Source organism: Hippocampus bargibanti, linkage group LG01 (assembly GCF_051943395.1).
Source record: "Hippocampus bargibanti isolate YZ-2025 linkage group LG01, ASM5194339v1, whole genome shotgun sequence".
Lineage (NCBI taxonomy): Eukaryota > Metazoa > Chordata > Actinopteri > Syngnathiformes > Syngnathidae > Hippocampus > Hippocampus bargibanti.
Genome location: NC_142734.1, coordinates 20,304,133 through 20,331,387, shown reverse-complemented (window position 1 = coordinate 20,331,387; position 27,255 = coordinate 20,304,133). Strand labels below are relative to the sequence as shown.

Sequence of the window (27,255 nt, the reverse complement as noted above, 5' to 3'; positions counted from 1 at the left end):
GCAGGAGACTATGAAGTTTCCATCCGTTTCAATGACGAGCACATCCCTGACAGTCCTTTCATCGTTCCAGTGGCCTCGCCCTCAGATGATGCCAGACGCCTCACTGTTGCCAGCCTTCAGGTGAGGCTCTGAGACGCGCACACATGTCCATGTGCGCGCACGCTAGGCAGCAGTACACTGCCCAAAATGCATCTGCTTATAAAGTGACCTGCAAATTAGCACTCTGAGGTACCAACAATCTTGAGTCTGTAGCGGGGAAAATACTACAGCGGACAAGTAGAACAGGCAAAAGGAAGTTGTGTAAAAACTACAAGCAGAAGGTGGTTCATGTTTAGCCAAAGTGGAACTGGTTAGAAGACTGTTTCCGTGAAGAATTAAAGATCTGTTTGAGTGCTTCAGATGTCCTAAGAGCTGCAGACCACTCATCAGCAGATGCTGCATTGTTGGGCAGTGCCAATGGCTTCTGCTATAAGAAAGGACTGTGTGTGTTTCTCGTGCCTCATTCTAAAGGCTCCCAACAGCCCAACTCCTCTGATTACGGGGTGCTAAAGGGTTAAAGAGGTTTGAAATGGGCCGTTTTCTCCAACCCTTTCACTTCATTTCATCTATAGATGTGTATCATGACTATAGTGTGTAATAGATTAGCGGGACTTTGTCCTCATTTATACTCCTCTATACAGCCTCCTCTTTAACCTTGTTAGCGACCCCCAGGTAAGGATAAAAAAAAGGAATAAACGTTTATGGTTCGTTTTCATCGACTTTGATCTACTCCTGTAAAGCCATAACCCACAAGGTTATTGTAGTTAATGAAAAGTGAACAAAATCGAAATGCATTTTTTTACATGAACAAAATTAACATGTTCTATTAACTGAAGTAACTTTATTAAATATATTCACAAATACAAAAAGTGTAATTAAAGGTTGTTGTGCATAGTTAGGATAGTTTTATCAACTGCAACACACTCACTGCAACTTTTTGCCTTTACCGTTAGGAAAGGACTGTGCTTCAGTTGGCCACCACACCATTTCGTTTTCCAAGGATCACCTTTACTAAAAGTGTACACGTTTTGAAAATAAGACTCAGGTGTTAAAATCGCCAGTTAGCAAGGCGAATGAAATACGTAATTACATTTGGAAAAACATTTTCATTAGGATAAATGGTTACCTCTATTTTCATCTTGTACCTAATATCCCCCATAAACATAAAACCTAATATTAAAACTAAAATAAAGCCTCCACCGAGTTCTTCCTCAAAGTGACTCTTTATTTGACAAATGTTATTAAAAACAGTTGCTTTCGTGACGCAGATAATTCGAACATCTGATTCCGAATACAGTATTTGAATGTGCGAATACTCTTGCCGATATAAAGTGCCTGTGTGTGTGCACATAAAATGTTTGCACATGCGGAATGGTATAATGCAGAGCAACAGGGATGCCTCGTTGAGAGTTTGAGTGTGTTTTATCGAGCAGGAGTCTGGCTTGAAGGTGAACCAGCCGGCATCATTCGCAGTCAGTCTGAATGGAGCAAAGGGTGTGATTGATGCAAAGGTTCACAGCCCGTCGGGAGCGCTAGAGGAGTGTTGTGTTACTGAGATTGACCAAGGTAACATCTGCAAAAATGTGTTCACTTCAACAACTACAAAGATATTTTGATGTATTGTGGAGAAATCTGGGGTTAACACCTTCACTCATTTTCCTCGCTCCTCTAGATAAGTATGCAGTCCGCTTCATCCCAAGAGAGAATGGCCTCTATCTAATTGATGTGAAATTCAATGGAAGTCACATCCCCGGTAGTCCATTTAAGATCCGGGTTGGAGAGACGGGTCAGGCCGGAGACCCTGGGATGGTGTCTGCCTATGGGCCAGGCTTGGAAAAAGGCAGCACAGGTAATTTGCTGTATGTTCCCAGGTGGGAGAAGAAAATGATTGCATAAAAGTCCCAATACCATTCTTACTCTATTGTTGCCACAGGAACAGCATGTGAATTTGTGATCAATACGAGCAATGCTGGTCCTGGGGCTTTGGCTGTTACTATTGATGGCCCCTCGAAAGTGAAGATGGACTGCGTAGAGTGCTCCGAGGGCTACAAGGTCACATACACGCCAATGGCACCTGGCAGTTATCTCATATCCATCAAGTATGGTGGACCCTATCACATTGTGGGAAGCCCCTTCAAGGCAAAGATCACTGGTAAGACCAAGTAGGTCTTACTTGGAGCGATTCTACAAATGGTTTGATTGACAATTGAGTCTGATAGTAGATCATATTGTCCGACCCTTCTCCAGGTTCCAAACTTGTGTCCAGCCACAGTATGCATGAGACCTCCTCGGTTATGGTTGACCCTGTGACCCGCGCCATGAGCGCCACTCAGCAAGGTGCTCCTATCCAGTCCGATGCCAGTAAGGTCGTGGCGAAAGGTCTTGGCCTAAACAAAGGTTTTGTTGGTCAGAAGAACAGCTTCAATGTTGACTGCAGCAAAGCAGGTATGTCCGTGTCTCTAACCTACCCATGCATACATAACTTGCGGTCTCATTAGCGTGTCACAATATCCTCAATTTAGTAGTCTTTATGACTTCCTTTGAATTCACTCTTGATGCACTCTATGGTCAAAGTACACACCTGAGAGGACAGTGAAGTTGCAAAATAACATGAGAAAGCCTTTGTAAGTCTCGCAATGGAGAAATCACAAATTCACAGCAGCAAAGTTACGAAAGGAATAGGGGAAAAAAGAAAAATGTAAATAAGTTTTATCTTGAAATGAATATAGAATCGGCTGATTGTGTAGTCTCCGAGCTAAATGAAAACTTTGTTAGATACAGTAAAGTCTCATTATATCGATATTGGATATATCGATAGTCCCGGTTATATCGATACTATTTCTATGCACGCACGGAGAAAATTACATGCAAACAGGGTCGGATATATCGATAGTCCCGGTTATATCGATATTTTTTCGGACTCCCTTGAATATCGATATAACGAGACTTTACTGTACTTAAAATGACTATATTTGAAACCTACAGAAGTAAAACTCATATCGTGATACATGTGCCTCTGTACCTATAGGTCGGAACATGTTGCTGGTTGGGGTGGATGGCCCCAAAATACCCTGTGAGGAAATCCTAGTAAAACATCTGGGCAATCGCCTGTATAATGTCAGCTACCAACTCAAAGAAAAGGGAGAGTACATCCTGGTGGTGAAATGGGGGGATGATCACATTCCAGGCAGCCCCTTCCATATCATGGTCTAGAACCAAAAAAAAAAGCTTGCACCACCACCACCAGCAACTTCTCTTTCCACTGTTGTAATTGTTTACAGGTCCATGGCCCATTCATGTTATACATTTCAGGCAACCAGATTCCAGTTTATTCAGATATTTTAGAAAACCAAACATATCCCAAAGATGCAAATATTACTGTTGGTTTTTAACCATTATTAAATTGCTCCCATTTCTGATAAGCAAAGCATCGGGAAGGAGAATAAGGCACCTTTGAATGATCGTGAACTAATAGTTGACTTTACCATATATTTTTCAATCTAAAAACTTGGGCATGTAGTGGGCATTGGTAGATAGCTTGGTTGTAACTCATTGATGGCCATGGAAGTCCAAGGTCCTTTTTTTTGGGCTACCAGAGAATGAGTTGTGCATAATATCCACCATTGAGGCTGGTCCATACAGAAGTTTACATTTTATATGAACAACAAGCTGCAATTAAATGCTCAATGCGCCTTGCTGCGTTTGAACAAATGAGGCTCTTTTATTGTCCATATAAAATGTGATTTGCTCACACTGAACAGGGGTGGACTTCTTGTGGTGTTTGTTGATAATTGGAAAATGCCTCGTCCGCTCAGTATGGATTTGTGATGCCTTTTTCTTTTTGATAACAGTTGTTTTACCTGCTGATAGTGTGTCCCAGTTTTAGGCACTGCTGTTATTAAAATGATGCACATTAGAGTAGAGGTGTAATTAAACATTAGATTAACAGGTAGTACTCTAACGCAAGGTTTGTGTCACACGCTCACAAAAATGTTTTTCTATGTGTTTAATGCATGTCAATTTCTCTGTAATATGCCCTCAGATTCAGGATAACACCAACCTGATGTGTTGTCTTTTAAAAAGGGAAGAATTTAAATGTGCTGGATGTTGTTCTGCATCACGTTTTTCAAAGTGGTGACCAAAAAAAGTTACTTTTCTCAGTGTTCTCACGTTTTTTGCCCCCTACTCCTACATAGTCCTATGCCCACAAAACCATGACTTTGTCCAGAATAAATATGATTTTAAATGTTTGTAAGACAGTATTTTGATACCCAATAAAGTTGTTGTCTAGTACCTTTCTGAGTGTAATGCCTATTTATTTCACTGAACAGGAATGTTGGTTTCTCAATTTTTTGTCTGATTTAATTTTTTTAAATTGAAATGCGAAGCATCAATTTTCCAACTTCCTGCAGACAACAATAAGGGTAGAATTCGGATTTAAAAACCGCGTCGATTTTCACGAATATGAGTGGACACAAATCCGTGTATTGTAATGTTGCTTACCAACCCCAGTTTTGCAACTTGATTTCTACGGAGCTCTGTCACGTCTCCGGAATGTTTGGTAGACTAGCACAGTAACTATTTGCACCAAACCACATTCCATAACGTTATGTCTGTGTTTGGGCACCCTGTCATCGACGAAAGACTCATCGCATGGACATCCGGCATTGAATCTGCCAATGTTTGTTCTGTCAACGCATGATCCAGATCAGCTTTTTCAGTGGAAGAAAATTTGACAACTACAGTCCATCTGCAAATGATCAAGCTACCACGACCTCCTTTGACACCAACGGCAACAACCCAATTGGCTGTTGAGGATGTAAAAATAAACTACTTGTTGATCTACCAGGACTTTTTAACTTGCCGAGTTTGGAACAACAAAATCCATATTCGCGGAACCCCATCCCCTGCCTCAAATCCTAAACCCACCAAGAGTTATTTCAAAGTAAGAAATCTGAAACTGGTTACAAGTGTGGCCGTTTGTGGTCCTTTGGCGACACGCGGAGGACTGAAACTGAAAATACATACAAATGATTTGTTGAGCTGATTGGATATATCACACTGGAAAATGTGCAAGCACACATTTTGCACCATGAACCACACACGATTGCATTCTGGTCATAGGCCTACAGGAGGTAAAAGCACACAAAACACAATTCTGAAAGGCACGTACCTAATGGGAATGGAATGTGGTTGAATAATCCTGCCACAGCCATTCCATATGATACCATGGATGTATTTTAAGAGAACAGAGAACATCTCTGAGGGAGCATGCAAATAGTCCCATGTTATGAAAATAGAAATAATGTTCCCATTTTATTTGCGCAGGCCCCCCAAAGAAACTTGTTTGTCATAGAGTTCGTTGACATTTCAAAATTGAACACTAATACGTCTGTGTAAGCTCTCAGTCGTACAGGAGTGGTCCATTGATGAGAAGGTTTCTTCAGCCGTCATCTGTACTTTTTGAAGGTGTCGGACGTTTTGCCTCCTATCCAAGAGGCTTCGTCAGCGAACTAAAGTCTTACTGGTCGTATCGGCCCTTTTTATATATCCCTAATGTCCAGACATGGCGGCGCCGGACCCAGCTATGATAGGTCCCTACTCTCAGGTTGGGGGGAGCAGAGGACCACTCCATGTGGCCCCACTGATTGTTCCTACATTCCTAACGACTGCCCTGTTTGCCCACCTCCCTCCGGTATCACCTCATCAGCATTACGAATGTTGTCTAACCTGTTTTGCCTAAGCAGGCTATTGTATGAACGATCCAAATTGAACCTCACCCCACCAGACCGGTTTAATGAAGGATTTGTTGTTTTATGAGAATCGCTTCTTTTACTCCCCTTTCAAACCATCTATGTTCTTTCACTAAGATTTTACTCTCAGTGTCATCAAATGAGTGGTTGCTAGCTTTTAGGTGCAAATGTACTGCCGATTGAGGCCCACTCGTATTATCCCTGCGATGTTCTCTCATCTCATCTCATTTTCCGTACCGCTTATTCCTCATTAGGGTCGCGGGGGTTGCTGGAGCCTATCTCAGCTGTCTTCGGGCACGAGGCGGGGGACACCCTGAATTGGTTGCCAGCCAATCGCAGGGCACACAAAGACATACAACAGTCACTCTCACACTCACACCTAGGGACAATTTGGAGTGGTCAATCTGCCTGCCATGCATGTTTTTGGAGTGTGGGAGGAAACCGGAGGACCCGGAGAAAACCCACGCGGGTCCGGGGAGAACATGCAAACTCCACACAGGGAGGCCGGATCGGGACGCGAACCGGCGACCTCTGCACTGTGAAGCCGGTGTGCTAACCACTCGACTACCGGGCCGCCTTCCCTGCGATGTTGATAGTCTTTTTTTTGAGAATTTGTTGAGTCTCCCCAATATACTGCTCCTTACAATTTTCATTCTTACAATGTATTGAATAAATTACATTACTTTGTTTTTCATTTGGCAGCCTATCTTTTGGATGCACTAATTTTTGCCTTAACGTGTTTATCAGTTTGACACTAAAGCATCTTACCTTCCTCTCTGTAGTAAGTTTTATCAGAAGTAATCTCATCTCTCATCTCCCGTACCGCTTATTCCTCATTAGGGTCGCGGGGGTTGATGGAGCCTATCTCAGCTGTCTTCTGGCACGAGGCGGGGGACACCCTGAATTTGTTGCCAGCCAATCGCAGGGCACGCAAAGACATACAACAGTCACTCTCACACTCACACCTAGGGACAATTTGGAGTGGTCAATCTGCCTGCCATGCATGTTTTTGGAGTGTGGGAGGAAACCGGAGGACCCGGAGAAAACCCATGCGGGCCCTGGGAGAACATGCAAACTCCACACAGGGAGGCCGGACCGGGACGCGAACCGGCGACCTCTGCACTGTGAAGCCGGTGTGCTAACCACTCGACTACCGGGCCGCCCATCAGAAGTAATGTAGCCAAATATTTAAAAACTATCTGAGCTCCGTTGGTTGGTAACACAGAATATCACGTAGAGAACACGACAGGGTTTGTAAAGAGGATCAAAGACCTTATATTGGAACCTGAGGAAACTTTGGCATCTTATGATGTGACTTCTCTCTTTACATCTGTCCCAACCCCAGCAGCAGTCTCAGTGGTGAGGACGAGACTGCTGTCGGACGTTTCTCTGCATGAAAGAACTGAACTTAAACCGGATCACATCTGCCAATTATTGGAAATCTGCCTTAATACTACATATTTTCAATTTAGGGAGAAATTTTACAAATTCATGGTTGTGCTATGGGCTCACCAGTTTCACCCATAGTGGCTAATCTGTACATGGAAGAGATGGAGAAACAGGCCCTCACATCCTTCCCGGGGACAAAACCTAGACACTGGTTTAGATGTGTGGACGATACTTTTGTCATAATTAAAAAAACAAGAAATTCAATCTTTCACAGATCACCTCAACTCGGTAGACATCAACATTAAATTTACTCGTGAGGACATTAAAGAGAACCAACTAGCCTTCTTGGATTGTAAAGTAATTATAAAAGAGGACAGAGCGCTTAAAACAGAAGTATTTAAGAAGGCTACGCACACTGACCAATACTTACTTTTTGATTCTAACCACCCTTTACAACACAAACTAGGAGTTATCAGAACCCTCCAGCATCGGGCTAAACTAATACCAACAAGCGTTTAAGGTAGAGAAAAGGAGTCAAAACATATCAGGAGAGCACTCACTAACTGTGGGTACCCTCAGTGGTCATTCAACAAATGTCAGAAAGAAAGAATAGGGATTGAAACCAATAATTCTCAAGATACAAAAAGGAGAGGAGTAGCGGTACCTTACATTGCAGGAGTTTCTGAAGAACCTCAGAGTCCTTTGGCAACACAAAATTCCTACTTATTTCAAACCGATAAACACGTTAAGGCAAAAATTAGTGCATCCAAAAGATAGGCTGCCAAATGAAAAACAAAGTAATGTAGTTTATTCCATACATTGTAAGAATGAAAATTGTAAGGAGCAGTACATTGGGGAGACTCAACAAATTCTCAAAAAAAGACTATCAACATCACAGGGATAATACGAGTGAGCCTCAATCGGCAGTACATTTGCACCTAAAAGCTAGCAACCACTCATTTGACGACAATGAGGTTAAAATCTTAGCGAAAGAACATCGAGGGTTTGAAAGGGGAGTAAAAGAAGCGATTCTAATGAAACAACTAAATCCTTCATTAAACCGGTCTGGTGGGGTGAGGTTCAATTTGGATCGTTCATACAATAGCCTGCTTAGGCAAAACAGGTTAGACAACATCTGTAATGCTGATGAGGTGATACCGGAGGGAGGGGGGCAAACAGGCCAGTCGTTAGTCAGGAATGTAGGAACAATCAGTGGGGCCACAGGGAGTGGTCCTCTGCTCCCCACAACCTGAGAGTAGGGACCTATCATAGCTGTTTCCGGCGCCGCCATGTCTGGACATTAGGGATATTTAAATAGGGCCAATACGACCAGTAAGACTTTAGTTCGCTGACGAAGCCTCTTGGATGGGAGGCGAAACGTCCGACACCTTCAAAAAAGTACAGATGACGGCTGAAGAAACCTTCTCATCGATGAAGAACACTAATGTACAAACAAAATATCAGGAACAGAAGTCAATGAAAAGACAGGATTGAAATCAGCACCTGGATAAATACATTTTGTTTTTGTTTCTGAAACGTTGATCGACCTTTGTTAGATTTTGAGTGCATTTTGAAACTGTTTCATTTGGCCAATGATCTTTTCCTTTCCCACAGCGAATCAGTGTCGTTCTTGAAAATATGTACATGGAAAATGCTGAAAACGCAAATTCAAAACAAGTTTGAAACGTGGTTCGAAAACAGTTCTCATACGATCCTCAGGGAAAAAAAATCCCAAATGAAATTCAAACGCTTAAGTACGAGGTCGCTGATTGGGCGATTTATGTGACGTCACTGGATGGACACGCCCTGCGTCTACTTTTCAATCCCAAACTTCTCTGCTGGGACCATTTTTTTCTCCAAGGCATAACTTTTTTTTCCACCTCTCTTTCAAAAGTAAGTTCGAATCGTATCCTATCATTCCCCGATTTATTTTTAATACGTTTGATTCAGTTCCCAATCCATGTTTACGTATTAATCTGTCGAATCTATGAAACGATTATTATCTCTGTCATTGTGCAGAATGTCATTGGGTGGCAAAAGCGACGAAGAGCTCAGCAAGTTGCTTACCGAATACGGCATCAAACATGGACCCGTAGTTGGTAATACATTGATATTTGCAACCCAATAAAAGTCATTAACGTGCTCGTTTTTTCTTCTCTTGTACAAATGCACTTTATACAAATGAAGCTAGGCTAATTTGTTCCACCTTTAGCGTGCAATAAACACGGAGTTTGTGATTGTAAACCTTTACCCCTTCCAATTACTACACTGCATTTCGTGGCGCTACACCGAACGTTCACAATTAAGAAGCCACGTCATTCGGGTTTGTGCAATTTTTGTATGAGTTTTTAAATTTGTAATCATAGCCGTTGACATGCATCTGTGATTAGACTCCACTCGCAAATTGTATGTGAAGAAGCTTGAGAGGGCCATGGAACAACTGCAAGTGAACCCCTCTTCTGATAAAACTTACTACAGAGAGGAAGGTAAGATGCTTTAGTGTTTGCGCATGGCTCGTTTGGAACGGGGACAATGACAGGAGATTCAAAACAATGACGTGAGGCTGTTTTAACACACTGTGGCATCCATTCATTTATATCTGGAATAATTCATACCAGAATCAACATTTTGTCATCATAATTTTGCCAGTGTATTACTACTACCCACTGGGAAACATTTAATCTGCCATACATTGAAGTTGAATTGTTTGTAACACATGCTGAGCAAAGATGACACTTTTTTGTCAGCTGAAATGAGGTCCAATGAGGCTCACTCAATTTGGTAATGTCAAAAATCTCGGCTGTTTGATGTCTAAATTTTATGTATGAGATTGAAGACCTATTTTCCCTAAAATTGTTGGGTCAAACTTCAAATATAGTGAGTTTTCACACATTCAGATTGGAGTTTCAGGTTTTTGTTGGGATCTGGCTTTAAATCTACAGTTATGCCTTTCTTTGTGTCTTCTTAAAAATAACCATATTTTTTCCCCACAATTTAAATAAGTTCCCTTAATAAACATTCAGAAAATGCTCTACTCAAAATACACACATGCTTTACTCCAAAATTATAGCACACATTTCTAAAATTAGGTTGGTTTGAGGCAAATGTTATTTGCCCAACTTCCTCTCCTTTTCGGGCCTAGGCTGAGGTAGAGTTTTGTTACCATGACAATACAGTATGTCACATGCTAAGACATGTTATTAAGACACCTGGGAACTGTTTTATTTCTGTAAACCTTCATTAAATTATATAAAGTCACTTGTAACATGTCTGCTTTAAGATTATAAACTGTGAACATGTTCCAAATAAGACATGTGCTCAGTTGGTGGACCTACAAGTCCTGAAATTAGTGACCATGCTAAAAGTGTTCTAATCTGTTTGTATGTTTTCACAGAAGAAGAAATTACGTACGTCACGTACCGTAGCCCGGTGAGTGCATTAACTGCCCATTTTGTGTTTATACCTCACTTCTGTTTTGACGTAGAGACAAAGTCAGCCATTTTACATTACATCTTGTTTTCATTTTCACAGGTCAGACATGAAGGTTATGAAGACATGTGAGTGCACGTCTTGCCACACGCATACGCCAAATGCACGATGTGCTCACACTCACACCTTGTCAGACTATTCTATTGTGTGTCCTGCGGGGTGGAGTACCATGAAAACCTGCCCGACCATGTTAGCTTGTGTAACAATTATAAATGTTAAGGTTACGTCATAGGGTAAAGTTAAGCAGCACTTCATTAAGCTTTCTTTACTTGACAACTTGCTGATCGATAGCATTAGCTTCCAATAAATGTGAGAAAGCATTACGCACACGCTCACCCGATGAGACAATCAGTGAAAGCCAGTCTCAGCATTGGGCCAGCAGAATGCGGAACAGGATGGAAGAAACAGTATTTTTAGTTGAACCCAAGTCCATGAACGGAATTAATTTCAGGGCCTTAGTAAAAACTATCATAATTTTCTGTGAATTATTGGCTGTGTTTTTACTGCAAAAATAATCTAAAATGCAGCAGGAGTATTGTACCAGAGTTGAGCGAAGGGGAAAAAAAGAGATTTTCACATTGTACAGAGTTTTATCAATAACTATGGCTTCTTGTGTACTTTAATTCCAAAATTATATGTAGTTTAATGAAATAAGTTGTGTCACTTTTGTATATTTCTTGTTTCGGGTGCGGTCGCAACAGAATAGTATGTTATTCTGCCGTTTGTGGCACTTAGTTTGCGTCAATAAAAGCTTTTTTTTTGCTCTTTGCATTTTGTAGTGTTACCTGACATTATAACAATTGTTTTTCACTGCCAAATAATCTGAGTTAGTGAAATCTATCATCACTTTCTATATACTGAAGTGTAATTTGATTAATGACCATTAGATGGTGTTTCTAGTCTTGAGTTTTTAGGCACCTTAAACATGTCAACCATGTGGAAATAAATACATTACCCAATAATAATAATAATAATAATAATAATAATAATAATACATTTCATTTATAAGCGCCTTTCAAAACTCTCAAGGTCACTTTACAGTCACAGGATCCGTTTTTCTGCGGGTGAGAATGTGCTTCAAATACACTATTTAAAAGCAGTTACAAGCTAAGAAGTCCAAGACATTTTAAGATGAAGAAACAAAATTTTTACTAAAATTACTCAGACTGCCAAGTGTCAAACCAACATTTTGTCATTTTTTAAATGGTTTGAAATGTATGGGACAATGTCGTAGCTTTAAATCTGGTTTTAAAAATACACACTGTATTTGGATGATTTGAATAGTTATGAATTCATACTATTCCTTCTAATAAGTAAGGATGATACCAGCAGATAGTGAGACATAAACACAAGTGCAAAGGGGCAGAAAGGTCACTTTTAAAATATGAGTTTTGAGGACCGTATTCTACTGGGCATTTTATGGAGAAATTTTGGTAATCCGTTCCTGCCACTGAACTACGTCATATTAGCATGCAGCTGCGTAGAAACAAGAAGTGGACAACAGTGCACCCGGACAGCTCGGGCCGCAGACGATATACCAGAGAGGAGGTAAGCATGCATTGTTGAGACGGCAGGCTGGGAGCGGAACTCAGAAAAACAAAATTTTAGGGACTTCCAAGAAGAATGATCACATGTAATTGTTGCTTTCATTGGATATAAAACAAAAACTTTAGAAAATGCGTATCTGTATGTGAAATATGTGACGTGTCTGTAAATGATAGAAAAACGGTTTTGTTTGTGAACCGGGGGGCATTGCTAAACTATCATTGTGGAATCCTTGGGTATTTTCATCGCATGTCACAGACAAGGTAAGACACTTGAGAGCTTGTTGGAAATTATCAAAGGATGTGTATAGTATGTCTCCTTTAAAAAAATAATTAAAGGTATGAGACACTTCATAAGAAATTGAATTTTTTTTCCATCCAGGCTCAGACAAAGATACAACGGTGAACCACATGACGATGAAGAATCAGACAGAGACCTACAGTATGTCTTGAAACTTTACGCATCACAGCAAATGACTTCATATAAATGTTGTCGTCCCCTCCTGTGCGACAGGCCCATCCTGCACAAGAGAAGAGCAGCCTATCAGAACGGCGTGCACCCCAAGGAGACCGCCCATTCTGGATGCAGCATCTGGGGGGTCATAAGGATACTGCTGCTACTGGCGGTGGTAGCCGCCGCCTACTACCTTTATTGTCATATGACCAAAGACGAGAATCCTTTTTTTCCAACATTAATTTGACTTATGACCTGTTAAACTATATTTTTCCAAAGGGGAAAAAAGCACTGTTCTTTTGGGTAAAAGTGAGTCAATGTGGTATGTTTTGATGTGACACACGCCAAAAGTCTGCATTGCAAAAAATACATCAAATATTCTGGATTCCGCAGGCGATGCTCTCGACATCACCTCGCTCACCGAATGGAATCTTTGGGATTTACTCTTATTTTCGCTTACTCAAATATTTAATTTTGTTGTTGTTTCAATTGAATCGTGCAAGTCGCATTGAATGGTGTTTTTTTTTTTAAATCATTAATTTCATCATACATTTTGGTCTCGTTTCTCTCATATTGCAAAAATTTGAATTACTTGCTCTGTTTTGTTTTTTTGCTCATGACATAGTCCTTTGTTATAAATGCTGTCATTACTTTCAATGCTTTGTTTTTTGGTCTAAAAGATAGTTGTATTGATTATGTATATGATTGTGTCATGTTGTTTTAAATAAAAACATATGTGTACAATGAATGGCTGTCCAAATCATGTCAAGTCAAACATCTTCTGTTGTGTTTCATTTCAAATTTGAAAGTAAAAACATGATTCCCAACGCTGTGCTCTCATCAATAATTTTCCTAAATTATTTGCAGTGAAACTAGTTTGTTTGCCTATCTATCCCAGCGATGCATAGTAATAAGTAAAATATTATCTTCAAGCAAGATGCCAGAAAGTCAAATTAGCAGCGATACTAACGGCACATATTAAATTAAGATTAGATCAATTTCAATACAAACGTCAATAATAATCACCATGCTCACTTTATGTAGGTGATGGGTGTCATATTTCAAAAAATTTGTTTGTGTAATGCAGTGTCTGAAACTCACGACAAAAAGTTAGTGGACACCAGGGCAGACAACTCTGAAAAGTTGCTTGCCCGGCCATAAAGTTGCCTGCCCCATTTTTCACAACTTGAAACAATGAGACAACTAATCGCAAAAAAAAAACATTGTTGCAAAGGAAAAGGATTACCTACCACAAATGCTCCCTTGCTTAATTTATGGTAAATATCCCTTTCTGAAAATTTTGCTGCAGTTGTCGTTTGTCGTCATGGTGTACAATGCAATGTTTGCGTTGCGTTGTCTGCTAAAAGCCACGTGGACTCCTCTTTCTAAGCGCCTTTCAAAACTCTCAAGTACACTTTACAGTCACGGTATAGTCCAAAGCACGAAACGTTTGGCAATTTGCATACTCGGCACGGCAGCCAATCAGAAACCGGTTTCGTGCTTCGGACTATACCGTGACTGTAAAGTGTACTTGAGAGTTTTGAAAGGCGCTTAGAAAGAGGAGTCAACGTGGCTTGGAGCGATTTGCTTCTAGCGTTTGCTTTATTGAATAAAACAAATGTTTGAGTTGAAAAAAAAAAACGTTTCTTTTTTTTTTCTTGAAGAAGTTCTCGGCCCGACGTAAAGGTTGTACACCCCGGGCAGACGTTATTTCAAACACTGGTGTAATGCGCTGAATTCTAGCTGAAAGTTTTTTTTAATGGTTGACAAGATGTTGTCATTACACCACCTCTTCTATCATCTCGTTTCGTTATAAATAAATGGATGGGCTTTCCCAATACAATCAATGGGCTGAGACTGAATCCTAATATGTAGTTTGTCATGATGCCAAAAGAAATGTTAAATAATTTTGTGTGTTCTGGATTTTCCAAAACAGTAGAGTTGGGCGACCAATAATTAACTCTGAGAAGGTGATTGCAACCACCTGGGAATGGCCAATTGCCGCTGGGACCCGATTGGCCAGAAGCTCAGGTGAAGCACCTTTAAAGCCAGACTGAGCGAGTCACTTCGAGGAGGAAGAAGAGGGACAAAGGACAACCTGGAGAGCAGTGTTACCTGGGGTCTGCCGAACACTGATATCAACTTCAAATAAAGAAAACTCACAATACCCTTCCTGCATCTGGCTGAGTGAACTTTTATCAACTTTCCACCTGCTTGCTGTCTCGCCGCACGACATAGTTTCTTTACTGTTCAGCAGTACCAATGTAAAGAAAGCCCCTTGAAATTCACATTGGCGATGACAAAAATGCTGACATGTCCATATAAGACAAATATATGGTCATTTAATTTCATTGTAACACAAATATACTGTAGTGGCATTCTGTTGATAGAAAATCCTGAATTATTTGGAGCGGCAAACCAAAGCTGTATGTACAAATGGAATAAATGTTACGTGATTTGTAACGTGCAAACTTTGCATTCCACAACTGATTAAAAGTGCTGATTCAAACACCAGTCACGTTGTGTTCAGAATGCTGAAGGGACATCTGGGGTGCTGCTTCAAGCATCATGCCATGATGTGATGGCCTAAGGAAGAAGAAGAAGGTCTCGTTATTAAAGCAAACAACTCTGACTGTGTGTCAATGTGTGTTTCACCACCTGTACCTAGAGCGTGTCCTTCAAAGCCTAGCGCCGTGATAAAGATATTGATGAGGACCGTGAAGACCAGGACAGGTGCCACATTATTCATCCTGTTCAACTTTGCGTGTTTACGCACGTCATTCAGATCGTACTTTACTGTTGCCACAGAGTCGAAGTAAAAGAAAAGAACTACCCATACAAAAAGAAGACTGTTGCCACGTCAAATTTCTGTAATGCCTGAAATCATCGACCAAACCAAAGCAGGCCTGTCAGTTACTTGCCTATAAAAACGAGCAGTAGGCCCACAATGACTTGCAGAGTGATGGACAGACAGTAAAACAACAAGGGGGATGTAGAAACGATACTGAGGTCCCACATAGAGAACTGTCTTAAGCTGGGATGAGTTGGCCATCAATAAGGCCACATCCAGCATACTCTGAGCTGCACTTTTATTGGTGGCATAGTTGTTCATGTTCAAGGGCCGGTGCACTTTGCCTGTCGGTGATGTTATCTCTGGTGAAGGACACCCCATGAGTGACCGACTCGTCGTAATTATTTTGTTCACTTTGAACATCCATCCATTCTTTTTCTAGAGTGCGCACCCTCATTCAGGTGAGCTGAAGCCAATCCCAGGAATTGTAAAAACATTTTTGTTTACAAAATAAAATAAACATTTTCATAAACACCATTAAAAAGTGAAAAGTAGATGAAACTACAATGTAGTTTCATCTACTTTTAATAATGATGTAGTTACTACATCATTAATTTATAAAACCAAACTATTGCAAAAATGCCCCATGTTTGGGAAATTTAGTATAATTTACTTTTTCGATAAATAAAAAAAAATGTATCTGCTCAAAAATGAGAAAATACAAAAACAAAACTACAGTGAAAAATCACGTAATCAAGTTGCGAGCCAACTTGATTACCTTTAAACATGTAATTAAAACATATTATTGTTATCAAAACCCTTTTTTGACCTTTGATTTTTTTCCCCCAAAAAATAGTCAATCTGTGTCTGTGTAATAATATGTAACTGATTCTACATTAAACAGGTTTTGCTTTTTTGAATGTTGCTGTGCCAATGACCATTTTGTGTTTGGGAGCCTTTTACTGAGCGAGTTGCTTGTTCTGTAGCCACAAAGGGACATAAGTCTTCTTGTGCCGGTCCCAAGCCCGGAAAAATACAGAGGGTTGTGTCAGGAAGGGCATCCGACGTAAAAGCTTGGCCAAAACAAACATGCGGATCAAACCTCTAAAGATGGAGGACACTGATTTGCTGTGGCGACCTCGTCAAGGGAAAAGTCGAAAGGAAAAGAAGAAGACACACATAGCAGCTTTCTAAAGAGAGTCCATCGTAACAATCCCCCACCAATTATTTGACCGTGCTTCTCCATAAACCGTCCATATGGGACTTTCTCTCTGCTCCAAACCCCAAGGTAGGTGCTTGTTTGTTTTGTCACAAGGCATTTACATGTGGAGAGAATGGCACACACAGGCACACACACAGTGCTGGTAAGTGACTCACTAGAACTCAATTGCTGTAAATAATTCTGTTTTTTGAAAAATCAAGGTGAAAAATAGCAGCTTTAGCTTACAAAAAATAAAATATGGGGGGAACGTCTGGATACGCACACTAACGCATGTAGGTAGGCTTACGGCATTTTGAGATGTACTGTATTTACTCTAATCTATCTATCTATCTATCTATCTCCCTCTCCCCCTATCTCTAACAAATCATCAAAAATGGATGGCCCAAAGTGAAACAAAATTGTTCACCAGATGCCGCAGAATATTGGAACTAGAGGATGGAGTTATCTGTAGTGGATGACATCATATACAAAGGCAGTAAGATTGTCATTCCAAAGACTGAGAAGTGAAATACTCAAAAAGATTAATGAAGGACATCTTGGAATTGGAAAGTGCAAGAAAAGAGCACGACAACTGATGTTCTGGCCTAGGATGAATCAAGACATCACAGAATCAAGTGTCGAGATGTACAATTTGCCTCAAATATCAAGCATGTGAATGCTTCATTTATTATTGCAACATTTGGAAAGACCTTATTCAAGTTTAAATTTTATCATTACTGACATAATTAATTAAATTCATTACATTTGTTAAAAGTAAAGAATTCAATTAAGAAATCGTATTTGCATGTTTGACTAGTGATGCCTGGCTATAGACCAAAGGAGCATGCGCACTGTTGCAAGTCAGTCTGATGAGAGCCTAAGAGACCACACATGTCAATTGCCTTCTCCCTCCAACCAACACAGCCGTCCTAATAAAGAACCTCAACTCTATCCAGAAGTTGTATCATTTACCTGTCACGGTTTGCGAGGTGGTGATGGCGGGTGCGGATCCCAAAAAGCAGGCAGGAGGGAGCTGGAGGTTGTTTGACAAATTGTATTAAAATAAAGTCAGCAGGAACAAAATGTAAAACATCAAAATCATCTGAATGCAAAAAATACAAAGTAGCAAAAGAAGACCAAAAGTAAAAGTCCGCCAAGGTTAAACAAACACGTACACGATGCATGCAGCAACCAAGCAGCAAACAAACAATGAACCGGCACCGGATGGTCGCGCCGGGTGTCCTTTTAAGTGTCAATGATTAAACGCATCTGAATGTACCACCGGACTCCCCTCCACTTCCTTATCAGAATCAGAATCAGAATCAGTATCATCCTTATTGCCAAGTATGTAGAACACACAAGGAATTTATTTCCGGTAGAACACGCTGCACTAGTATCATCATCAAAAAATTGCCTAGTGGCACTATACAGTTCCATTTGGGCTACTTTTGAAAGAGTTCCATGAGTTAATGGCTTGGGGGAAGAAGCTGTTTAAATGTATGATGAATTTGGTGCGCATGGATCGGTAGCGCCTGCCTGAGGGAAGTAGCTGGAAAAGGTGGTGGGCAGGGTGCGGAGGGTCCAGTAGGATTTTCTGCGCCCTAGTTTGGATTCTTGCAGTGTACAAGTCCTCGAGAGTGGGTAGGGCGGTGCCAATGATTTTTTCCGCCATCCTAACTGTCCGTTGAAGTCGGATTTTGTCCATTTTTGTGGCGGCCCCGAACCAAACGGTGATGGAAGAACACAGGATGGATTCAATGACAGCCGTGTAGAAATGTTGCAGCACCTCCTGTGGCAGGCCATGCTTCTTTAGCTGCCTCAGGAAGTACATTCTTTGTTGGGCCTTTCCCAAGACAGAGTTGGTGTTGCCCTCCCACTTCATGTCCTGGGAGACTGTGATTTCCAGGAACTTGAAGGTCTCAAAGGTTGACACGAGGCAGCTGGATAGTGTGAGGGGTAGCTGTGGTGATGGATGTTTCCTGAAGTCCACGATCATCTCAACTGTCTTGAGCGTGTTCAGCTCTAGCTTGTGATGGCTGGATCAGAGCTCCAGCTGCTCCACTTGTTGTCGGTACGCAGACTTGTCGCCCTCTTTGATGAGACCAATGACTGTGGTGTCATCTGCGAACTTTATGAATTTGACAGCTGGGTGCGTTGAGGTGCAGTCGTTCGTGTAGAGAGAGAAGAGCAATGGGGAGAGGACGCATCCCTGTGGGGCTCCAGTGCTCGTGGTTCGTGTTGAGGATGATATATTTCCCAGTCTGAACTGTTGTGTCCGTCCTGTCAGGAAGCTGAGTGTCCACTGGCAGATCATAGGGGACACACCAAGCTGGAGAAGTTTGGGGATGAGGAGTTCTGGGATGATGGTATTGAACGCAGAGCTGTAGTCCACAAACAGGATCCTTGCGTAGGTTCCTGTGTTGTCAAGGTGGTCGAGGATGTGGTGCAGTCCGATGTTGACTGCATCCTCCACAGACCTGTTTGCCCAGTAGGTAAACTGAAGAGGATCTAGCAGAGGTCCGTGACCGACTCCTTTAGCGTTCTATTGTGAGCAGGCATGTTTGTATTGTTCAATTACGATTATAAACAACATACATTGATTACATTGATTAAAATAGGAACAGATAATGATCGAAAACCGACCTTTGACTTTTAAAAGGATTTTTTATTTTTCTGGAGGCCAAATAGGAAAAAAATCTGATAGCATCTCTGGTATTATTCAGGGGGCCGGTCCAAATGTGCTGACGGACCAGCTACTGCCCGCGGGCCGTAGTTTGGTGACCAATGGTCTATATCATTGGGTTTATTGAGAACAATGGTCTCTCCGTAGCGTGTGTGTTCTCTGTCCACATTACCTTCTCAGATAAGTTTCTTCCCTTTCTTGCTGTTGTTGCCTGGAGTACGACAAAAGGCAGTCTTAGGGCAACACTCCTGAAACTGAAGAGACAGATAGAAAACAAGCTGAGGAGAGAGACTGGACGAGTAAGCCAAGAAGCTCCTCAGGTTACACTAAGGGGGCCGCTCTGACTCTAGGAAGGAAGACCACAGTGTAAAATGAATGATGTAGCACGTTTCAGCCCATCCTCTGGGAGCGTCACCCCACCCCTTGGTTTGGCCAACCCACAATATCAAACTTGAGGCGTAAGGGCGTGATCTGGCCTACCAGATAAGTTTGTGGCCCGCAAAAGCAAATCTCTACCAACATAATAAATATAATATATAATAAATAACGTTTTTTTTATTATTGGTTTGCAACCTGAACAACAGTTGAAAAAAATTTCTATTAAACTTTGGATTTTAAAATATGTAGTATGAACACATTTGTGATGGTGACGTAATAATACAATTAAATAATTATTTATATGGTTTCACTCAACTCAACTTTATGGATATAGCGTTTTAAAACAGTCCCAGCTGCATAGAAAGTGATGTGACAATAATGAGACCTACAAATAGTTCAAACAATTAATAACATAAAAACAGTAATCACAAAAACATACTGAAACAATTGAAAGCTAAAAAAACTATTTCAAGACATGTTTTAACGATGGACAGAAGTGTGTGTGTGCGCGCGCGCGTGTGCGTGCGTGTCAGAATTCTGACACGAAGTACAGGCTTAACTTGGCCCTGACCCCACTTGATTTTGGATGTTTGAAGGTTAACCTGCAGGGGGCAGTGCTCCCCGACAACGCAGCAGAGAATCGTGGACTTTCGGACTACTTCCGCCCTCAACTAAATCATGGCGGTATATTTCGCCTTTCGTTCTGCTGCGTTGCGTGGAGCCATTTGTCTACATCGAGGCTCTCCCAGTGCGATCATGGGCCCCAGGGTCTTCTTTGCCACAAAAGCCCCATTCGAGGAGTCCGCGAAAGAATACGAATTCGTCGAGCGTCTCATCCCGCCTTCATGTGTCCCCTCTCCGCCCAAGCACTCCGGGCCGACGCCTTCCGGCTGGACACCGCCGCCAGAATCTCCGCCGCCTCTTCCTTACTTGATTCGCCGCTCCCGCATGCACAACGTACCGGTGTACACCGACGTGACCCACGGCAATCGCTTTATGACTTTGGTCCGGAAGGTTGAGGGCGACATCTGGGCTTTGGAGAAAGACGTGAAACAGTACCTGAAGGACGTGACTGGCAAAGAAATGCCCACTCAAGTCAACGAGGTCACGATGACACTGAGGGTGAAAGGACATTTTGACAAAGAACTGAAGGAATGGTTGATTAGTAAAGGCTTTTGAAAATGTTTGGAGGGGCGGTGATTGGATGCCTGCCTGTTTCATAGACGCACTCTTGTCCTTCGAGGCAAAATGCGATACCCTGCCTGGACTCTTGAGAACCCCATAAACGCAGAAAGGGTGCGAACCGGGCTCTGCGTCTTAGTTGTCGGTAATGCAATTCCATGTTTATAAAGTGGCAACTATTGTAAATATACGACTGGATCCAATTTCTTGTACTCATGAGACCACAATTCCGCATGCAAACACGAAAAAGTCCCGTCCCAAGTATTTGGTGATCATATTTTTTGGGAAGCGATAGGGTTTTAAATGTTAACATTATGAAAACAAAGTTCTGCTGCATTGCTTTGGCTTCATGACGAAAGGATGCCGTAATCCTAACTACTAGTTCAAATGCATGTGAGTCAGAGTCCACTGTTTATTTAAAAGTCTTTATTTTCTAAGAAAGCTTAAAAAACATAACTATACAATAATATTTCTCTGTACAAATATGCCATAGCAAAAGAAGCTACGCTAAACTATTGTTGGCCGCACGGAGGTGGATGACAAACGCTTTGATTCTTCTGGTTAGTTTTTCCAGTTGATCATCTGCGAAACAGAGAATACACGTTTTCCCCTAATAATAATAAAAAATCTTCAAGTGATACAATTTACAAAATCATGATAGCAACTTGTCTGATGGTGTATAAGTGTACCCTTTACTCACGTAAAGTTCCCTTTCCTTGGCTAGTGCAACAACGCTGTTTTTGCAGCTGGCTTACTTCCTGCTTCACAGACGCTGATGTGTCCGATGCTTCATTCAGCATATCCAACTCCTGCAGAAAGATGCATTCTAGTGAGATCCTGTTTCATCTTGGACAAACTGCTTTTGTGTGTGTATACCATGCAGCAAGCTTGCAAACGTTCATATACGCTCTGGAAGACCAGTGTGTCGGCACTAAAATTCGCTGGCTCTCTCGTGCAAAAAACACTCAGGTGTGTCTCATAGACGTGGCAGAAGGTAGTCATCAGCTGCTGGAGGTCGGACACGGTCACATGCAGCGCACGGGAAGTGAACTCACTGGTATTTGGCACCTCATTTGTTGTCGCGAACTTGCACTGAGTCGGGAAGAGCAGAAAGCACTTTTAGCATTGGGGCAAACAGAGACCCTAATTCATATTCAACACTCAAGGGAACAGATGAGCAAAATGTAACTTTTGAACGGTTTATGTAAGTGTCCCAATCTGTGGTCTGTGCCCATCGGCAACCACCAAATGTGAGATCACCTCATTTTCCTGTAAATGTTGACTCAAATGAAATCTTTTATTTATCGATTAAGAGGATGTGCAAAAATGTGTCCACTCCAGTGCCAGGGTTTTTGTCATTGTCACTCACATTTCAGGAGATATATATATATATATATATATATATATATATATATATATATATATATATATATATATATATATATATATATATATATATATGCACACGCACACACACCAGAGGCCAGGAAGCTTGAGGGTTTGGCGCAGTATCTGTGCTGTTCCCAGCACTGCGCTTTTCTGGACCGAGATATCCGATGCTGTTCCCGGGATCTGTTGCAACCACTCGTCGAGTTTGGGGGTCACTGCCCCGAGTGCTCCGACCACCACAGTCACGACTGTCACCTTTACCTTCCAGGCTCTCTCCAGCTCCTCTCTGAGCCCTTGGTATTTCTCGATTTTCTCATGTTCCTTCTTTCTGATGTTTGCATCACTCGGGACCGCTACTTCCACGACAACGGCTTTCCTTTGCCCTTTATCTATGACCATGATATCTGGTTGGTTGGCCATTACCATCTTGTCAGTCTGGAAGTCCCACAGGATCTTTGCTCGGTCATTCTCTACTACCTTGGGAGGTGTTTCCCATTTTGACCTTGGGGTTTCCAGTCCATACGCACAGATGTTTCGGTAGCCTATGCCAGCCACCTGGTTATGGCGCTCCAAGTCGGCTTTCCCTGCCAGCATCTTACACCCTGCAGTTATGTGTTGGATTGTCTCAGGTGCCTCTTTTCACAACCTACACCTTGGGTCTTGCCTGGTGTGGTATATCCGTGCCTCTATGGCTCTGGTGTTTATATATATATATATATATATATATATATATATATATATATATATATATATATATATATATATATATATATATATATATATATATATATATATATATATATACACATACAGTAAAGTCTCGTTATATCGATAGTACTGCTTATTACGATACTATTTCTATGAACGCAAGGAGAAAATTTACATGCCACAGAATCGGATATATCGATAGTCCGGTTATATCGATATTTTTTCCGACTCCCGAGAATATCGATATAACGAGACTTTACTGTATACATACACACACAGTGGGGCCTCGGTTTACGAACACCTTGCCTTACGAACTTTTCGGTTTACGAACGTTAAATTTATGAAAATTAAACCTTGGATTGCGCACTACTTTTGGCGATACACACCCCCCACCACGGCTGGCGGAGTAATCTTCCGCAGAAGAACACCAAAGCACATGAGCGATAAAGGTCCCAGCCGGCCTGCCTTTCCACACCCTTTCTCTGAATGCACACATCGATCCAGAGCGAGAGATAGCGAGAGAGAGACGTCAATCGCCTCCAAGGAGTTTTTAAACGGATACTCTTGCTTTTTTGGGATCGAAAAAGACACCACAGGCTCGTGTTCAGCCTAAGAAGACACAAAAGAAAATTACAGTAGAGGAGAAGAAGGAGATCATTGAGAAACACGAACGAGGTGTTTGTCTGATTTAGCCGCTTAGCGGATATGCTAAGCCCATTTCAATGTGTATCAGTGTTTAGCTGATAGAAAAGGATTGGCATGATGTTACCCTTCGATCCTTGAAAGCAGCATGGAAGAATTTGTGGCCCGCATGCATCTTTGAGAGGGACTTTGAAGGATTTGATCCTCATGACTCTGTTGTTTTGGACAACATTGTTTCCATTGGACAGAACATGGGACGCGAAGTGGATGCAGATGACATCGAGGAGCTTGTTGCTGACCATAATGAGGTCCTCAACACACAGGATTTGATTTGCCAAGTGGAATGATGTGACGGCTTTTATTGAACAGTTCCATTCAGAAAAGACTGTGACTATGAGAATCATCAACATGATGAATGGTAATGTGATGCCTCAGTTTCAAGTCAGAGAGCAACAGGTGTCAATTAAGAGCCATCAACGACCATCACAAATGTAAATAAAGTGACTTTATTATACAGTGCATTGTATATTGAAGTGTCTTCTTTGGCTGGCGTAGGTCGCGAGCGGCGGCCTCGCCCCAGCTGTCAACTCGCACGTGACAATTTCGGTGTCATTAGTCACGTGAAAGCATCGACAAAATAACGCCTTTGTGTAAAGCTTTTAGGCGAAGGATGGTAGCAATGGTGAATGGTACCTGGCTCTTTATTTGTAGAATGGTTGTAGAAAGTTACTCTCAGGGAAGTGACACACAGCGTGAGAGATGTGTCAGGCTGAAATTCACACGACAGCCGCGGTATGTACATGTGACGCCACAAACGCACACCTCGTTCGTGTTTCTCAATGACCTCCTTCTTCTCCTCAACGGTGATTATTAGGGGATCATCTTGCATTCATTTCCTAACAGTAAAATTATCTGCAAAAAGCTCCTCGGAGGCGATCGACGTGTGAATTCAGAGAGAGGGGGCATGGAAAGGTGCGCTGGCTGGAGCGCTGTTCGGTCGTGTGCTTCCGCCGAATATCACTCGGCCAGATCCGAAGATCACTCCGCCAGATCCGAAGATCACTCCGCCAGCCGTAGTGGGTGTGTAAAGCGAAAAGTAGTGTTTCAAGGTTTAGTGCCGAAGAAGACTCACATTTCAGGACCCACAGAATATTGAGTTTTAGGACTACATAAACATTCAATGCAGCGAAAGAAACCCCAGACTCTCTTCTTTCATCAGAAAAAAAGTTATTTCCTAAATTATATGGGTCTGGAGTTATGAGCTTGAAATGAGGGTGGCTGTCCAAAATACAATGCAATACATACATATTTGTTTATATTGCGCTTCACCAAAAGCTGAAGCTGGAACAAAGCGCTAACATGGGGAAAATGGAAAATCTGCCCCCTTGTGGAAGGGAAAAGCATCACCAGAGATCTGGTCAGCGCTTTATCGGTATCCAAGCAAGAAAAAACAAAAACGAACTAATTCGGGAATGATGCTCTTCGTCATATTTTCAATTCCCGAATACGTTTGTGAATGGCAGTGACTGAGTTAATAGCAATTATAGTTTTGCTCATGAGACTTAATTTTCAGGTAAACGTCACACCTCAGACTGTAGTTGCCCCAGCATAGAGCGGGTAGACTGTAGAAGGCTGGTGATACTCTCAGAGTTGTCTCTTCTTGGCTTGGTCGATTTGGTACCCTTGTTTGTAATCCTGTGATACAAAGTGTTCGGAAGGTTTGTAGCTAATGAAGACGACTCCACACAAGAAGCCGGTTATGCGGGAAGCGTGTAACATACGTGTCATTTGAAAAACAGTGGTCCAACGAAGGTGTGACAATTTGCGCAAGATTCAGATTCTCATCAGTGAAGAGTGTGTTGAGTTGCATCTTCATATCGTGCGCAGAGGACACACTGAAGTCCGAGACCTCAACAAGAAGTTTTTCCAGGAACTGAAGCTGCCGGTACGAACTGGCTTCACCCTGGAGTAAAACAAAAGAAGATTGTGTGCACTATGTTTTCATTGTATTGCTGAGAAGTGATGGTGGACAACGTGTCAGCCGACAGAAGATGCAATTGACCTCAGAGTGCCTTCCCACCTTGATTAAGTCTAGGCTGTCGACTCTGCACAGCAACAAATCCTGGCCAAGTGCAGCCATACCTTTAGAAAGAGAAAACATGTGCAGAACTGTAGCTATGGCAACATCCATATGAATATCTGGTTACCTCAAGTAAATCCAGTCATAATTGGATAATTTGTCAAAATAATTCAGCCCTTTTTACAAGATAACGCTCCCAAAAACACGGCAATTTGGTGGTCATTCTTGACCTTCCACAATTTTATTAAGCTATCCAAATTGAGAACTGTAAGATTATGCAATTATCATCAAGCATGTAAATTAATAATTTTGTGTTACCCTTTGTCAAAATATCTACGTCCTGGTTTCTTGATGCCTTTCCTTTCAAACTGGCGATGCTTGGGTCAATACTGAGAAGCCAGAAGCGGAAACACATAGTTAGTTCTCATTGATTTGGTTATATATATATATGCGTGTAGTTAGCATTTTAGTTCCACTTTGTTGTAACCTGCAGCACATCCAGGTCAGTATGTCGGTACGAAGCTGGGATGGCGTGCAAAGCAGCTGAAGTATGTCCTCAGGCTCCTCCATGCGTAAACCTTTCAAAACAGGACATGGCACAGCCTAAAAATAGAATGACACCTTTTATCAGTGGATTTTATCCAGTGCCAGAAGTATTGAAGCTGGTTGTTTTTCACGAGAATTTTGAAATCACAAAAGAAATTGTATGGCAAGTGAATGTATGTATCGAATACACTGTACTGCACAGTACCCTACCGTGCAGTATCTTTATTATGGATCGCAATATCTTGAATGTGGATCCAGTCATCGCAAAACGCTAGCTCAAAACGAAAATAGCGTATTGACTAAATTGGCTCCGCTGGGCTTTGTTTACGTTTTTTTCTGAAATATTGTCACTGGAACTAAAAATTAGTCAGCAAGATATGATATTACCCTACGTTTCAGTCCAACGTGTACTGACCGTTTAAATTTAAGAGTAGTAACTAACTTACCAGCAGGCGTGTATAAATGCGCTCAGCCCGCTCCTTCTCATTTGAATCGGCCGCCATGTTCTTTAAGAGTGCGCATGTGCATTGGTGGAGGATCTTTCGACTGCAACCGCGTCAGCACACGCGCGCCACCCTCCGTCAGTTATTTTCAATGCATTTTTAAAAATCTTTGTTGAACCAGAATCAGTACAGAACACGAATACTATATACACGAAAAGAGATGTTTCATATACGTTTAAATATTTTTTTAAAAAGCACTAATGTTTTGCAGAGCATTTTTTGTTACTATTATCTCTTAGGAACTAGTATCTAAATGAGAATAAAAAGAAGAACTACAGTACTTTGTTTGTCTTCAATTGAGAATGTTGCGAATTAATACTTTCTTAAAAATAACAGACCAAATCTTAAGAAACGTGCCGCCGTCGTGAATTAAAATACAACTCCAACTCCCATTATCTGCAAGTGACGGGATTTAGTTCAAACGATTACAACCTGCTTGAAATGAAACGTCATAGGAAGAGGAGGAAGAAGATAGTAGAAGAAG

General features: G+C 41.6%; 5 protein-coding genes across 10 annotated transcripts in view; 3 read left to right on the top strand and 2 right to left on the bottom strand.

Annotated features, from left to right (window-relative positions):
- flna (filamin A, alpha (actin binding protein 280)) overlaps positions 1–4,332 on the top strand; it is a 46,787-nt gene extending 42,455 nt beyond the window's left edge. For all 4 annotated transcript variants that reach the window (XM_089003132.1, XM_089003116.1, XM_089003124.1 and 1 more), the window contains 6 exons: positions 5–120; positions 1,473–1,605; positions 1,712–1,888; positions 1,973–2,191; positions 2,287–2,484; positions 3,068–4,332. In XM_089003132.1, coding sequence (XP_088859258.1) covers positions 5–120; positions 1,473–1,605; positions 1,712–1,888; positions 1,973–2,191; positions 2,287–2,484; positions 3,068–3,252 — 1,028 coding nt within the window. In that variant the 3' untranslated portion in view covers positions 3,253–4,332. The remainder of the gene's footprint in view (positions 1–4; positions 121–1,472; positions 1,606–1,711; positions 1,889–1,972; positions 2,192–2,286; positions 2,485–3,067) is intronic.
- Positions 4,333–8,954: 4,622 nt separating this feature from the next.
- Positions 8,955–13,483, top strand: emd (emerin). 2 transcript variants are annotated; one of them, XM_089003087.1, is made up of 7 exons: positions 8,956–9,074; positions 9,201–9,280; positions 9,572–9,667; positions 10,576–10,610; positions 10,713–10,738; positions 12,597–12,656; positions 12,729–13,481. In XM_089003087.1, the coding sequence occupies exons 2-7, from the start codon at positions 9,202–9,204 to the stop codon at positions 12,913–12,915; spliced, it is 483 nt and encodes a 160-aa protein (XP_088859213.1). In that variant the 5' UTR covers positions 8,956–9,074; position 9,201; the 3' UTR covers positions 12,916–13,481. The 2 variants fall into 2 exon arrangements, with proteins under 2 accessions (XP_088859220.1, XP_088859213.1); XM_089003094.1 differs by lacking the exon at positions 9,572–9,667 and having other exon boundaries at positions 8,955–9,074; positions 12,729–13,483.
- Positions 13,484–15,172: 1,689 nt separating this feature from the next.
- LOC148903452 (ninjurin-1) lies at positions 15,173–19,742 on the bottom strand. The gene is given in 6 exon segments (XM_089015850.1): positions 15,173–15,260; positions 15,338–15,464; positions 15,590–15,639; positions 15,641–15,819; positions 19,379–19,518; positions 19,739–19,742. Coding segments are annotated over 6 exon segments (588 nt in total).
- Positions 19,743–20,358: 616 nt separating this feature from the next.
- Positions 20,359–21,293, top strand: mrpl49 (mitochondrial ribosomal protein L49). The gene has a single exon (XM_089003076.1). The coding sequence runs from the start codon at positions 20,400–20,402 to the stop codon at positions 20,898–20,900; it is 501 nt and encodes a 166-aa protein (XP_088859202.1). The 5' UTR covers positions 20,359–20,399; the 3' UTR covers positions 20,901–21,293.
- Positions 21,294–21,373: 80 nt separating this feature from the next.
- On the bottom strand, positions 21,374–27,182 carry haus7 (HAUS augmin-like complex, subunit 7). Of its 2 annotated transcripts, none has more exons than XM_089003057.1 (9): positions 26,715–27,182; positions 26,210–26,325; positions 26,041–26,111; positions 25,723–25,784; positions 25,424–25,605; positions 25,229–25,337; positions 21,780–21,995; positions 21,604–21,712; positions 21,374–21,485 (listed from the first exon to the last, which is right to left on the bottom strand). In XM_089003057.1, the coding sequence occupies exons 1-9, from the start codon at positions 26,769–26,771 to the stop codon at positions 21,406–21,408; spliced, it is 1,002 nt and encodes a 333-aa protein (XP_088859183.1). In that variant the 5' UTR covers positions 26,772–27,182; the 3' UTR covers positions 21,374–21,405. The 2 variants fall into 2 exon arrangements, with proteins under 2 accessions (XP_088859183.1, XP_088859190.1); XM_089003064.1 differs by having other exon boundaries at positions 26,210–26,300; positions 26,715–26,770.
- Positions 27,183–27,255: the final 73 nt, after the last annotated feature.